The 15,000-nt window shown below is 42.0% G+C and overlaps 1 protein-coding gene across 1 annotated transcript in view; it reads right to left on the reverse strand.

Moving 5' to 3' along the window:
- Positions 1-27: 27 nt before the first annotated feature.
- The window catches only part of MINDY3 (MINDY lysine 48 deubiquitinase 3), a 136,099-nt gene continuing 121,126 nt past the window's right edge, over positions 28-15,000 (reverse strand). The window contains exons 13-15 of the mRNA XM_085892580.1: positions 14,027-14,114; positions 5,092-5,163; positions 28-555 (exon numbers count right to left, since the gene is read on the reverse strand). Of these exons, the coding sequence (XP_085748706.1) occupies positions 406-555; positions 5,092-5,163; positions 14,027-14,114 (310 nt within the window). The 3' untranslated portion in view covers positions 28-405. The remainder of the gene's footprint in view (positions 556-5,091; positions 5,164-14,026; positions 14,115-15,000) is intronic.

The following is a 15,000-nucleotide window of genomic DNA, read 5'->3' on the forward strand; positions in this document are numbered from 1 at the left end:
CTCCACATTACACCAAGCAAAAGTGGCTGGATAATACAGGTTTTACTGGACTGTACCAGGTGCTACAATGTACACCCCCAACAGGGCAAGCAGCAAAAACAACTAAAAACGTCCCCCCCCCCTTCATTTTCAGCAAAAGAAAATTCACAAGTATAACTTAGCAATATTTATGAACATCACTTTTTACACATGCTTAAAATATGTTTATTCATTAAATTACATTGTGCCCGCAGGTAACAACATGGATGCATGTGGTTAACATGAGGGAGAGTAAGTGGTGAAGCAACAGCAAGCTATGGCATCCGGTGGTCCTGCGCAGGCTGCGTTGGCGTGTTCTGTTGAGGTAGGCACGTGCAACATGGCTCTGGCTCCTGGCCCTCGACACAGCCCCGTGAACCCTGACCCTCAATTGAGTGATGGTGGGTGCTCCGTGGTCCACAGCACCTCGATGGCTGGCCACTTTGTCTGCAAGCAGCTTTTGCAGGGAGCATCATCGGTGGCCAGCGAGGGCTCTTGGAATCCTTTAACGATGGCTGTGCCCTCGGTGTATCGAACCTGTTAAGCACAGGAAGGTCGTGTGTTACTAAACAAGGCTAGACGTAACGGTGTTAGGTTTAAGATCCTGAAATTGCTGATCGATTTCGAGAGCCACTGGAGTGGAAAATTTACCCAATACATTTGTTAAGGGCCATTTTGACTCCCAGGTTTTTTCCACCACTTTTCTTCAGATATAAATCTTTATGATCTGCCTTCCCAGGTTATTCTTGAGTGGGCCTTATTCATTAAATACCATTTTTGTCCATTCCTTTTCAATTGCGTTTTCATCCTGTTTTACTCTTTTTGCTGAGTTGAATGAGTGACCAGCAAAGGGATCAACGGTCTTAATCCAAGTATCAACAAAGGAACCTCATGCATTCCAATAAGATAGACATTATCAAAACTTTTCGACTTGCACTCCTCAGGATAAAACCGCAGGCAGATGAAGAAGGAGAAGCACAAAACTCTCGTTTATAAAGTTACGATGAAATGTCCTCAACGTTGATCGGTTGGGAGAAAGAAAGGATGGGATTACCTGATTGGTGGAACCATGGAGCATCATGAATAATGAGTTGGTGGAGATGAATCACCAAAGTACCAGCGGAACGCATGAGTTGGGTCCATTGTGAACTGCTCAGAAGGCAATACAGTATATATGGTCTTCATTTGAAGTATCATGTTGTAGGAACCCCATTCTGACATGGAGCAGCTGCTTCACAAAGTGCTTCCCTGGAGACAATGAGTCCTTGGCCGTTTGTGTGACTGGCAACACATGGTGGGATTCCAACTCTTAAGGTCTACTTTTCGCTCACAGGTTGGTGGACTCTCAGTTTTCTATTGCCTCATGTCTGGCCTTGCTCCTCCCACCCTCCTGCTCATGCCGCACGCATTCTTTCATAATCCAACTCCAGATTACCCTCCTCAATTCCAAGCCGATCACTCAACTCCATATCTTCCTCCCTTTATTCTCTCGTCTATGGTACTAAGTGATCCCCGAGTCTGTAGTGTCCTGCCCTTCCCTCCATTCTTTCAAATGTGTTGCCCATCGTCACCGCATGATACTTTCTCCCATACTCACCCTTGCTCTCTTCTACTCATGCTGAATCCCCTCAATAACACCAGTCCATTTCCTTTTTGCCACTCGTACATCTTTTCCTCCTTATTTCCCATTGATCAGTCTGTGAACCAGATGTTCTCTGCCGTTTAGGTCCTCTTCGAGCCTCAATTTCTACATTGAAAAAAAAAATGCAATCGGAAATGAAACTTTATAACGTTGTTGTTCTGCAGGACATTGCTTACCCCAACACGTGGCAGGCAGGGGAGGCAAAACGATGACGGAAAAGAGATGCTTGACATCCCCACACGTAAAGTACAGAAAATGTGTGGAAGTCTGCACCGAAGTGACGTTTTTAAGGAACATAATAGTGTGCTTGCGTGTAACGGGCATGACACCTAAAACGCAAGCATCAAATAAATAAATAAATAAATGAATTTTTAAACTTTAGTGTGACACCATGGAAAATGCAGGGGTTTAAACTAAAGTATGACTTTATTTTTTAATTTTTTGATTCATAGCGTGTTTGTCAATGTTGTTCAATTTCTTTAAAATCAGGAAAAAAAAAAAGATGAAGAAATATTTGGCAAGAAAGAAACATGACATTAAATTCAGTTTTCAAGCCTGGTGTTGGCTTCGTGGTTAGGGTGGCTGGCTTATGATCTTAGGATCTTGAGTTTGAGCCTCGTTGGCTGCTGAATTAACACCAGGTGGGGTTGACTCGGCCTGTCATCCTTCCGAGGTCGGCGAAATGAGTACCAGTGTGCTGGTAGAGGGGCACAGCATGAGCGGCACAGCCACGCTTCCAAGAAATTATAGCTGCCCCGGCAACCAAGCTGCCATACACAAGTACAGAATAGATTCAGTTTTCAATCTTTTCCATTCCAGAACTATTTTAAAACATGTAGAGGTCGTGTTGAACCACACAATGTGTTGGCATAAATGAACGTCACTCTGTGTCTGAGGGTTAAGTGGAACACAGGTTCCTCTTCACTGTGCTGCATCAGTCTTGTTCACGCAGAGTTAATTAACCAAAACCACAAACAAGATAATTGTCGGAATTTTTCAATTCATAGACATGTTCCTAGATCGTGGTCAGGTGGGGTTGTCGTGGGGGGAGGTGGAAGCAAATATTTGGGAGAATTCCATTTTGAGCATGTGATATTTCCTACAAAATGATTGCTAACGTTTTCAACAGTGAGGGTTTGTATTGCATTTGCAAAGACGACTGTGTATTGTACATGAGCTGTCACTTTCATACAAAATGCTATTATCTGAATTTTTCCAGCATACATTTGGAATGTGGAACCAAGTACAGTTGCATTTCACAAAATTAGAAATCGAAGGCACTTGTTTTCCATGTCGTCGACCAACGTTGTTGTAACTGGTACAAAAGTGCACCGATGTCTACTAACATCTTTCTATTGCATCGGATTTATGTATAAACGCCTCCATGAGCCCCTTTAGACTATCAAATAAAGTTAATGAAATACTAATTTGCAAGGTTTTGGAGCTAATAATATTCATTGTGAGAGTGGTCTATTATTTTAAAAATAATACAAAAAAAAACCTGAAATTTTTTTTTTTTAAATCGTTTTCCAATCATGCAGTCACATAATTCATAACAACTCATCTAAAACTTTAAAAGCTGAAGTCAAATGATCGCAAGTTTTAATAATACACCTGAGCGGGTTTGACGGTCAGCTCGGATACAAAACTTGATGCAACCGAGTGTTCATCAACCTTCGCGACTATGAAAAGTGAAAAAAGAATTTAAATTGAACTTAAAATGACCGCGCGAAGCCGTGTTGAAGTCAGCGGACCTCGTGTTGCCCAATAAACAGGGCCAGACGACAGAGGTAACGAGAAAACTAGTTGGTGGAATTAAATCTTCTTAATAATCCCAATGAAACCCATTATGCGTTATAGCCGCCTGATGCTTCCTTATAGGCCATTCGACCAATCGGTCATTTTGCACTTGATGACCCTGTAACCCTGACCCCGAGGTGAAAATGCGAAAAAGGGCTCAGACGATCTATAGAGAGCAACGAGTATTATCATCGTGTCAAGTTAGAACTCAATCGGCCGAGACGTCTAGGAGGAGATAGAAAAATAAAAATTGTTGACAGATGGACGGACGGATCCGAGGACATCGAACGGTTATATTAGGTCAGCTCGCTGACCTAAAAATGGCGTCTAAAGAGCGAGAGCATGATCATTTGCATCAAAATATTCTGGGGTCTGCCAAACACAAATGTGCATCACCCTTTGAAATTGGCACATCATCATAAACAAAATGGAAGACGACCCTGATGATTGTTTACTGGCTGTTTGGCATTGTTCACAAATTTATGTTATGGGCCCATCCCTGTAACGTAGTGAAGCTGCGGCGAAGGAATCAAACTTGAAAAACAAGCCACACTACCGCACCAATCTATGCTGGACAATCCCAGGAGCTCGTTGGAGATACTGTCAATGAATGTGGATTATCGGAGCTGAAGACTCTCGTACCTTTGACTCTTTTGAGAGGCAAACAATCAACTGTTGTGATGTGATTTTGAGGAAGCTTCAGCGCTGGTTGCTCACCATGCTGGAGGATGATACCTTCAAGCAAGGAATGGTTGAAGCAGATGGGATTCACACCCCAATTATCATGGCAAATGAAGAGCACTCAGATTATATTAAATGCGAGGTGTGGCACTCCATCACATCCACCCAGGACTTGTTGACCAGAGTTACAAGTTTTGAGACATTAACGTAGGATGCCCCCCTCCCTCACCCCTGAAATAAATGCTTATAAATGCAAGAGGAAGAGGGTAAGGGGTGAAGTCACGCTGTTTCAAGTGATACCTTTTCAACAAATGTTATCGTGACGTCTTTTCTGAAGCAAAAATCTCAAGTCAATTGTACGTCCATTTTAAATCAAAGTTGTCCTTCGTCACTTTTCCGAGCTGTGCTATTTCATGGCCCATTTCATTCATTGCTTATCCAATCATGCTGCCTGTCATTTTCATCCAATCATGCTGCCTGGCATATGGAGCTTCTTTTGAGCCATCGCATCTTTTGTCGGTCTTTGGGCCATGTTCCGATTTTATTCCATGCGACCTTCGTCCCTTTCATTTCCTTCTTGACGGTAGGTCGCTAGGTCGCTAGTGGTCATCCAACCTCTCCTTTCCTTTTCAGGTGCCCAGCATATTGCTCCTTCCCAATGCATTCATACGACTTGAAACCCCCCCCCAAAAATGTTGCGAAATCTACAACACGTTTCTGCAGTGTAGGGGGGGGGGGGGAAATAGATTATAATTGTTGCAGCTGTTAGTTTTAAAGGTACATTAGTTCATTTGTCCTGAAGAAGCTCATGTACTGCAATTAGCTTTACACCTGGTAAAGTGTGCTATGGTTTTTGTTTTTTTTAATCAACATGAGTCTGGAACCATTTACTACGGCATGTGAAAATAAAGTTAATTTATTTAAATGAACATTTGGGATTGCAGACCCACCTTCTCATGTGGGCAGGAATAGCGAAGACCGTTGTAGTGAAAAACAGAAAAGGATTCTGGAATGTTGTTCTCCTGCAAGCAGAATAAACACGGACTTCATAACACATGTGGTGACCGATCCGACATCGTGACGAGACAGTAGACAAAGAGCAAAACGTTTATCTTCATTCCTTACAGGTTTGTTTCAATTAATTAATTAATTAATTAGTTACACAAGTATTACACTTTTGTTTCTTTGCGAGTTGAAAATATTTTGATCAAGCGAGTCATTAAGTTAATGCAAAAGCAAAACGCATCGCAAACGAGAAGGGCACTCGGTAGAGCACATACCTCCGCTACATAATGCCTGATCCACGAGAACATATCGTGCCCAAAACATTTTTGAAATATGCCATGTAATCGGTTCAGCCCGATCTCTTAATGGTGAAGAAAGTAGTGGGCTTGGGAATCTAGGGTCTTGAGCTCAAATCCTGCTTGGATGTTGAATTAATACCAGGTGGGGTTGACTCTGCCTGTCATCCTTCTGAGGTCGGCAAAATGAGTGCCAGCTTGCTGGTATCCTGTGTTGGAGTGGTCACCCGTCCAGGATTGTGCTCAATAGCCCAGGAGACTGCCGAGGCAGCACCAACGCTCCGCACAGAGTATGGTCCCAATGGATGGATGGATATTGTTTTTGGCCCAATCTCTCAATGGTGAAGAATCACTTAAAAATAAAAAATGAAATCCAGATCTGGATCTTCACCAAAATTGAATCAATTCGTCCTTGACACACACCCAACCTGTCCACCATGTTTCATCCAAATCCGTACACAACTTTTTGAGATATTGTGCTCTGTGTAGTTTTTGTCCCGATCTCTCAATGGTGAAGAATCACTTCAAAAATTCTCGCAGTCGGATCCGGATCTTCAGCAAAATCTAATCAGTTCGTCCTCGTCACACACCCAACCTGCCCACAAAATTTCATCCAAATCCATCCACCTTCAGTGGCAGAGGTAATAAAACTCAATTATGTTGGAGAAGCAACATATATTACAAAAAAAAAATGGCAAAGAAAAAAAAAATCAATTTCATTTCCTTTCATATTTACATCACAAATTAGGCCAATGCAAGTTATAGCTTTCAAACATGTACTTGCTGTGGATTAAAGGCCAACATAGAGTTTCTCTCACATGTATCACAACAAAACAAAACCACGAGTTACAAAACCCGACGTTCAAGAGAAGAGCATCAAGAGCGCATCGAATATGGTCACACTGAATGAATTCCAATGAATCCCGTCCTGTTGCAAATGCTGACAACCACACATCTCTACAATGTCAATCATTAAGCCAACTGGTTTAAATGCATGAAATGCGAAGCTAATGTGCAAAATGCTACTTTGCCAGATAACAAAAAAAAAATAAAAAAAACTTCCGCATGCGATATGGCAATGCATCCAAGTATGACATGATAATGCAACTTTCAAAACCACAAGAAGTCTGTTTGACTCTCTACTTGTTTGTTACGGTTTCTAATCGGTGTGTTGCCATGGCTTCTGAAATTACAAACTAGAGAGTTCAAAGCACACCTGACGCTGCAGTCTTGAGAAACAAGGAGATGAGTGGGGTCTACGAGCAGCAAATTTGATTGGTCGAGATGACGTAAAATGTCAAAATATTTTGTACATATACTAGATGGAAGGTTTTTGAAAGTGCCAAAAATGTGATTTGTGTTATACAGTGTTCAAGTAAATAATTAAATTGAAATAAAATAAAAAAAATTTAAAGGTTGTAGAAAAAAAAAAATTTTTGGAAGGTTACCGCCGTTGACGCCTCTTTTGCACCACCTTATTTAACACGTTACATTAGTTATCCGTGCCTGTTTTCTGTGTCCTTTATGACATCCTTAAAAAGAGTACGTTTCCTGTTTGGAATCATTTTCAATTTTGTTTGACTGCCAGACAGGCAGACAGAGTTTAACGTAAATAATAAATAAGTGAATCTCACTCCTCTCTACGCATTCAGAGACCAAATCTCTGCGATTGGGCCAAATTCAGAGACAAAGTACTGCACTGTTAAACTACAGGTTTGTCTTCCGATTAATGTTCAAAAAATAACATTCAATTTGAATAAGTTGTTCCTTGAACATAAACCGACGTTTGTGGACACACACACCGACAGACAGAAGTGAACCAATTGCTCAACCCTGCTTTTCGCTTCACACGCACGGGGTAATAAATAATTATCTTTGGTGAACAAAATGCTTGAAAATCATTTCTTTGCGCAGAGTTCAACGATTCCTTGGAGTGAATTTCAAAACCAAAAGATGGTATTTTAACCAAACAATATTAGCGAGGGGCAGCTGAAACCGTTAACCACAGTGGATTGGGTGGATGGGTTAGCTGAACAATGTAGGACTGGTTTAAAATGCGGAAATTCTCAGTTGTGAAATCATTTATCCTCCATCTTGTGGCATCTTCATCGTGAAATTATTCTCTAAGATTTCGCATGGACTTTAAAATACATGGGAAAAGAAAAATTGGGAGGAAATGGATGGGTAAAAGGGAAGAAACAAAGAATATAGAAGATTGAGACATTATTGGCATAGTATGATTAATTAAGGCAAACAAGAAAGATTGTGAGGTCAATGAAACAGCAGCGGTGAGATGTGAATTTCACTAAAACAAAAAAGGGTTGCAGTTATTATTTCCTGGTCAACAAGTGCCGACAAAACTCCGCAGAAAGTGTTCTCAAACCATTTAGAGTCACACGTGGCCAGCTGGAAGTGATTTGCCACGCCCGTGTGATGATATGCATGCACAAAGATGGTGGGGCGTGCAAATATTAACAAATGCACGTACAGGGGTGGAGAGCTCATTGAAATGCACAAAAAGTTGCCAAAAGCCTTGATCGGGGCGAGACAGGCCCCTTGAGATAGGTGAGCCATCAACGTGACATTAATGCAACGCAGGTAACCACAAAATGCCATGTCTTACGACTCGATGGAAAACCCCAATCATCACGAACGGCAATGTCGGTCGATGCACAGACATGCCACACTATATACTAGTCTCATTGAAATAAGCGAGTTTTTCATGAATGTAAGCCTCTCTCAAACGTGCAAGACAATTCAAATTAACATGAATAAACAAGGCAACATACATTTGCATCATGCTTCCGATCCAGCACAAAGCCTTACTATTAAGTGCATGCATGTTGTCCAAGTTTGAGCATTGACGTCGTGATAACGGTGGGAGAGAGGAAAGGCGTTCTTCAGGATTAACCACAACTGGCAGGATGGCCTACCAGTACGCACACTTGCCTAAAAGCTATCTAGCCTGGGTTTGAATCCTGACTCAGATATAAACTGTCATCCTTGTGTTTCACAGGAAGGCCGATTCATCAATGTGTGTGCCGTCCCTCGGATGGGTGTGCTGTCTGCCGGCATTAGTTTGTGGATGTTAAAGATCCCACTACCGGCATTAGTTGGTGTACGCCAAGACATTCACGAAGAGTAGGCAAGCTATCGCTGGCACCCTTAACAAATTCCAAATTCCTGCCCTAACTACTGCTGGCAAGGCAAGGGTTAAGCTGGGTGCTTTGCCATCGGTTTGAAAATGCTTCGGCAGCACCGATGCTCTGCAATAGAGTATGGTACATCAGAATCGAGTTCAAACAAGCTGTATTTAGATTTGCTCGAAATCCTAAAGAGCAGATTTAATCAATCACTTTATGCTGTGTGTTTGAACATTTTGAACAACACCTGACTGAAAAAAATTCGAAGGTGGATCGTTTGCCAAACTTCAAAAGTCAAGACAATATAACTTGTCAATACAAAAACCACACTCAAAGTAAGTTGGCAGCAACAAAACTTAGTTGTGAAAAAGGAACAAAACCTTACCAGGCACACATTAGCTCGTCACAAAAAAAATATATTAAAAAACCACAATCTAAACACATTAATAACTAGAATGACACTCGGTAGAGAGCATACCTCCACCAGGCTGAACAGTTTACGTTTTGGGTCCCACTGATAGGCCGAATGTGGATCCAGATCTGAACCAAAATCTAATTTGGTTGTTCTTGTCACCTACCAAACTCATCCACCTAGTTTTGTCATAATCCATTCACAACTTTATGAAATATCATGCTGTATATCATTTTGGTGAAGAATCACTTAGAAAATTTAAAAATTCTCGTATCAGGATCCGAATCCAGGTTTTCACCAAAATGTAATCAGTTCGTCTATCACACACCCGACGTTTCCACTAAATTTCGTCCGAATCCGTCCGCAACTTTTTGAGATATCCTGCCCACAGACAAACGGGCAGACATACAGGGTACAAAGCATAACCTCCGTCCACCTTCAGTGGCCGAAGTAACCAGGTGATTTTTGCTTAGGACAAATGGCTTTGTCGCAGGATATTGCTGTAGCCCTTTCTGTAACCTTTTATTATTGTGCAGCGTACTATTTTCACATCAATTTCAAGAACTGCTGGAACACAACAGACGAATGAACACAAAATACGGAACTTGAACCTGCGATTCGAGCATCATGAGCGAAAGCACCCAGACATGGTCTCTCCAATGGTGCAAAATGGCCACTGCAGGATCGGGTGAAAGGTCTTCACGAACAACGATTAGCAAAGAGAGAATAACGCTGAAACATGCACGCACACACGCATGCACCTAATACAAGGGATGATAACGAAACTTGCCAAACTAAACGAAGAAGAATGAGGAAGGGGCACCATTCATTGCACGTTTCACCTTTCTACACAAATTGCTTCCACATTACCACTAAACAGACACAGAAGGATAACACAAACAGAATTCTTTTCTGCATTCCAGGCCTGGAAATCAGGCATTCGGGTTTATCCTGAACTTACCATAACAGAGAGGTTTCACCTGCAAGATAAACATTATTGTTGAAGTGAAACACTTATCCAGACACAGTGGCATAAATATGCCAAAGAAGAACATGCGACAATCAGTTGCAATTTTTTTCATTTTGGACCATTACAAGAAATTTGAATAGAATAACTACGTGAGCAAATCAAATAATTTGAACAAAGCACATAATACCACCTTTGGAGAGAAGATCCTGAGATTGCATTGAAATGTCTCAACAAGTGGTATCTTATCGTGATATATGGACAGAGGGTGCTCGTCAGGGCCCAGGATGACAATCTCATCCTTTAATGCTGAAGGACTATCAGCTAAATAAGAACTGATTGCCAATATATGATGCTTTTTTCGATATCAAGTCAAGGCTCATGGAAAAGGAGCTAGATCACAGAAGGGATTAGGATGCAACAGAACAAAAGGAACAGCAGAAAGAGAAGGGGGAAATGCCAAGAGCATAGACAAGGCCCAGCCAGGGAAAACTGCCACTTTTTTTTTCCTGTCAAAGTTTTCTCAGTGATTCCGTCTTCCTGAACCGTTGCCCTTTGGAATTAGCTTGGGGGCCGCCCAGGATTTGGCCTCAAATCCAAGATGGCCACCAAAATGCAAAATGGCCACCAAATTACCAAAAATGGAATTTCTGAAGGTTCTCTTTGCCTCATCAATGAACTTTTCGTGTCTAATATGAGGTTTACATGATACAAGAAGTCAATTATGTGGTCCAGAATACTCATCTGAGCTTTATCATCATGTAAATATGCCAAGTTAGCTCACAACAGGCAAAAAAAAAACAAAAAAAACATATCAATGTTCAGTTGAGCTATTCAAGTTTATTGATTTGCCTGGGCAGTTTTTCCGCCGCTGAGCCCTGTCTATTGTATGTTCTGCTTATCCAAGTTTATTGTAATTAAAGAACAAAAATTTAATAACTTGTACAATTGCAGTTTTTCAGGATCAGCACAATGGCGGCTACCCCCTTTTTGAGTACAGGAGCAGGTGACAGAAGAATTGGCCTGCTTTGCAATGAAACTATGAAGGACAAGGAGGACATCTCAAATGTAACACTAGCTGGACTGGAATCTCTCCAAACACTTGCTGACAGATGGTTAAGCGTCGACAAGAGTTTATGTTCTCAGCCTCCTTATACTAAATTTCAATTGGATGCGCCAACACTGTCCAGCCACCACAAGGATATGTTACTTGCAATCAGCAGATTGTAAATGACCTCGAGTTCAGTCATATATTTGCCCATGCAGATGAAGAAACATCTTAGTGGTGACTGATCCTCTGAACTACAGAATGATCAGCTTACTTGCAAACATCAGCAACGCCCTGGAATTCATAATCGCAGTTGATATGAAATCCTTTCTTTTCTCCAATAACCGCATCTCAGATCACCAATTCGGCTTCAGACAAGTTCACTCCACCTTGAAAATACTGCTTCTACTCATCCAACAATGATTGGAGGGTCCTCAATGTCAAACATGGGATCAGGGTAGTCTCTCGACATATGTCGTGCTTTCGATACAGTCGAGCATCATGACTTGCTCTCCAAACTTTCTGCAGATGGCATCCAAGGCCAACTACCCACATGGCTTACTGACTTCCTCAGCTCTCGTAGATGTACAGCTCTCAACAAAATCCTTTCATCTCCTGTCCCTGTCAAGGCTGGAGTGCCGAAAGGAAATGTTCCCGGTCCAATCCTATTCCTGATCTTCATAAATCTCTCTGTCTCTATGGAAAATCCTTTCTATCTATTTGATAATGACTCCATCCTCTGCCATGACATCCCTCATCCTTCAGACAAGCAGCCTGCAGCCTCTTCCCTCTCTTCAGAGCTAGAAAAACAAAAATCACAAGCTGGTCAAACACTTGGAACATGTCTTTCAATCCTGACAAATCTCTCACTTTCCTTCTCCGAAAGGACCGTCTAGCAAACCCTCCTATATACTTTCTTAACAATCCTCTTGAGGAAGTTCAGGCATTCAAAATCCTGGGTCTCACCATCAGCCATGATCTTTCTTGGGCAAATCACATTTCAAAATTGGCCTCCAAAGCCAGATACCACTGGAAATCCTTCGTCATACAAAGTTCTTCCTTGGCACACCAGAACTCCTATCCACCGACAAGGCTTTCATCTGCAACTTAATGAAGTACTACTCTCCCCTCTGGGCTGGCTCCCCTGCCTCACATCTTGTTCTGCTTGATGCTGAAACCAAGGCCTTTAAGATTATTGGAATATCCCACGATGAAGCTGAGTCTATCGGCCTATCACTTCGCCATTGCCGACAGGTTGGTGGTCTCTGTCTTCTGTCACTTTCTTTCTGGTCTTGCACCCTCTTCTCTTTCTGTGCTTTGTCCCCCCAACCCATGTTTTTGCAGGGCACCCATGGCCCAGGGTTTTGGTGAAACTACCCAAATCCAGGATCACTGCTCACTTCCACTCATTTGCTCCTTATTTTTTCCAACCTGTGGAACCAACTTCCACATCCTCTTCAATCTCATTCTTCCCTCCAGGTCTTCAAGACAATTATTCACCACCATCTCAAATCATCCCCAATGCAAAACCATGATCCTCACTACCCTCATTAACCACCCCCCCCTCCCCAACCCCAAATCCCACCTCCTTCCAAATTAACAGCTTTCCCTTCTGTATCCATCTTGTCCACCCCATGCATCCATGCCTAGTGTTGGCTTAATGGTTAGGGTGGTGGGCTTTGGATCCTAGGGTCCTGAGTTCAAATCCCGCTCAGCTGTTGAATTAATACCAGGTGGGGTTAACTCGGCCGGTCATCCTTCCGAGGTCGGCAAAATGAGTGCCAGCATGCTGGTATACTGTGTCGGAGTGGTAACCCGTCCAGGATTGTGCCCAATAACCAAGGAGACTGCTTAAGCAGCACCAACGCTCTGCACAGAGTATGGTCCCAATGTCCTCCTCCTCCTCCTCCTCCTCCTCCATGCATCCTCTTTTGCCCCCCTTTCCCCACCAAACCCATTGTTTGTCCACCTCCCTCTGTAATGGCCTTCGGCTCTGCTGTTGGTGTTTCCCCCCTCTCTCTGCTGTCTCTTTTGTCTTATTGAGCCCCGATGTGTTCAGTGTACTCATACTAGCTCTTCTATAAGGCTCGACAAAGCATAGAAAAAAAAAAGCGTCTCAGAAGTAATTTGCCCCAGAACCCCCATACCCATTGTAGAGTATTCTTAGGTTTAATCACTAATGGCAGGTAGTTGCGTGATGACATGAAATGAATGACTGAATTTGAACAACATTATTTATTTTAGAGATTAAAACATATAAAGGGGGGAATGAACACTTGCTCCATGAAATATCATACCTTGACACTGCAGACAAAAATAATGGAACATAATTTTGTTGTGAAGTGTGAGGGCTACACCACTTTGAGACAACACATGATCTATCTGCTGTTCAAGGCCGCACTCTTTCCAATGCGCCGACAAATCTGAAGCAGCTACTGCGCAGAGAATACACAGGGTAGTATGCCATTGCTCTTCCCACCGGTAGTCAGGGCAGGAATTTAACATTTCCCCAGGGTACCAGGATGCAATGGGTCAAATCTTTGTCTCCACGAGATATTTTAACACCAAGAGATATTTTTTACAGTCCCCAGATAATGCTCGCAGAAGGAATCCCAGCTTAATGTGCAACCAGGGGGTGCCATCGATTGATTCATTTGATTCGATTAATTGATGCAAGGCCCGACTTGCAAAGCTCCAGGATGAGAGCTTACCATTGTGCTGGGAATAAAACTCAGACAATACAACTCAAAAGCAAGTACACTACTCCAGAGTCATCCCACCATCTCCAAATTATCTATCACCTGAGATTAAGCATGGGAATTCCTTGAAGTGAGATGCCATACATCTTCCTTTGGGAATGCCGACAGAGTGAAGGGCAGGATTGTTCCTTTTGGTGCAAAACCATGTCTGGTGTGTGCATGGGAAGCACATTGTAGTAATAAAACTACATACCAGAAACAAACCTGCTCACAGAATTTGTCCCTAAAAAAAGAAATATTGTCTCACTACCTCACCTCTTCGGCAAAGAACTCGGTAAGGAATGGACCGAGGAGGATCAATCCAAGGCTTTCGGGATCCAGTCGACCCTTCATCAGGTTCACACTGTGAGAACAAATAACAGTGGTCATTCCTGAAATGCAATGACATTTACTTCCTTCCCACAACACTTGAGTTTGTCACAGTCATCTCGGCTCACCACATCAATTCCGGGTTCTCCTGACACTTAATCCCACAGTTCTCATATCTCACATAAAGTTCCATTACAGACTCTGTTCAGATGGTTGAGCAACTTTCCATATTACGAGTATTTTGAACAATCCAGTCGTCAAATAAAGAGGCGGTGAGAAAGAAAAAAAAGTTTAAAGCAAATGAAATATCAGGAATCCACATTCTATTTCATATTTATCAATACCCTGGTGTTTCATCTACCCTAATCGGACTATTGTAAAATAACAAATTCCTTTAGGCCTGCTTAAGTGAAGTTAAACCAAGATTTATCCAAAGGTTTTATCTGAGCATTATTCCAAAGCTGCAACAGTTGATATCCAGCTAACCAACATCGAGTAGATTTTAACTCTTACCATCAAAGTTCAAACTTGATTTAAAAAAAAAAATGTCAAAATAAGTTGCATAAAACTTAGCGAGCACGTTGAACCAAGTGCAAACAAAACAAGCGATAATGGAAACAATAAACATCAACCAAGTTACTTTAGAATAAGTGTAGGTTGGTTAGAGAAAGAAAAAGGATTGCAACAGTGCAAGAAAAAGGATACTGTATTTTAAAAAGACCAGCGATACCACTGAAATAGTAGAAGAGGAAATGTGTAAATCTGGGAAAGTTAAATCATGTGGGTTTAACAAAAGAAAAAAAAAAGAACAAAATAACGGTTAGTGGGTAAACAATGCTCAACAGTTCTCGTTTTAAAATCACAGAAAGCGACGAGTCAAGACTCTGGTAAAGATAAAAGCTTCTTCTGTTTCACCTTTG

Source organism: Eptatretus burgeri, chromosome 8, assembly GCF_056783735.1.
Source record: "Eptatretus burgeri isolate ZD-2024b chromosome 8, Ebu_testis_v1, whole genome shotgun sequence".
Classification (NCBI taxonomy): domain Eukaryota; kingdom Metazoa; phylum Chordata; class Myxini; order Myxiniformes; family Myxinidae; genus Eptatretus; species Eptatretus burgeri.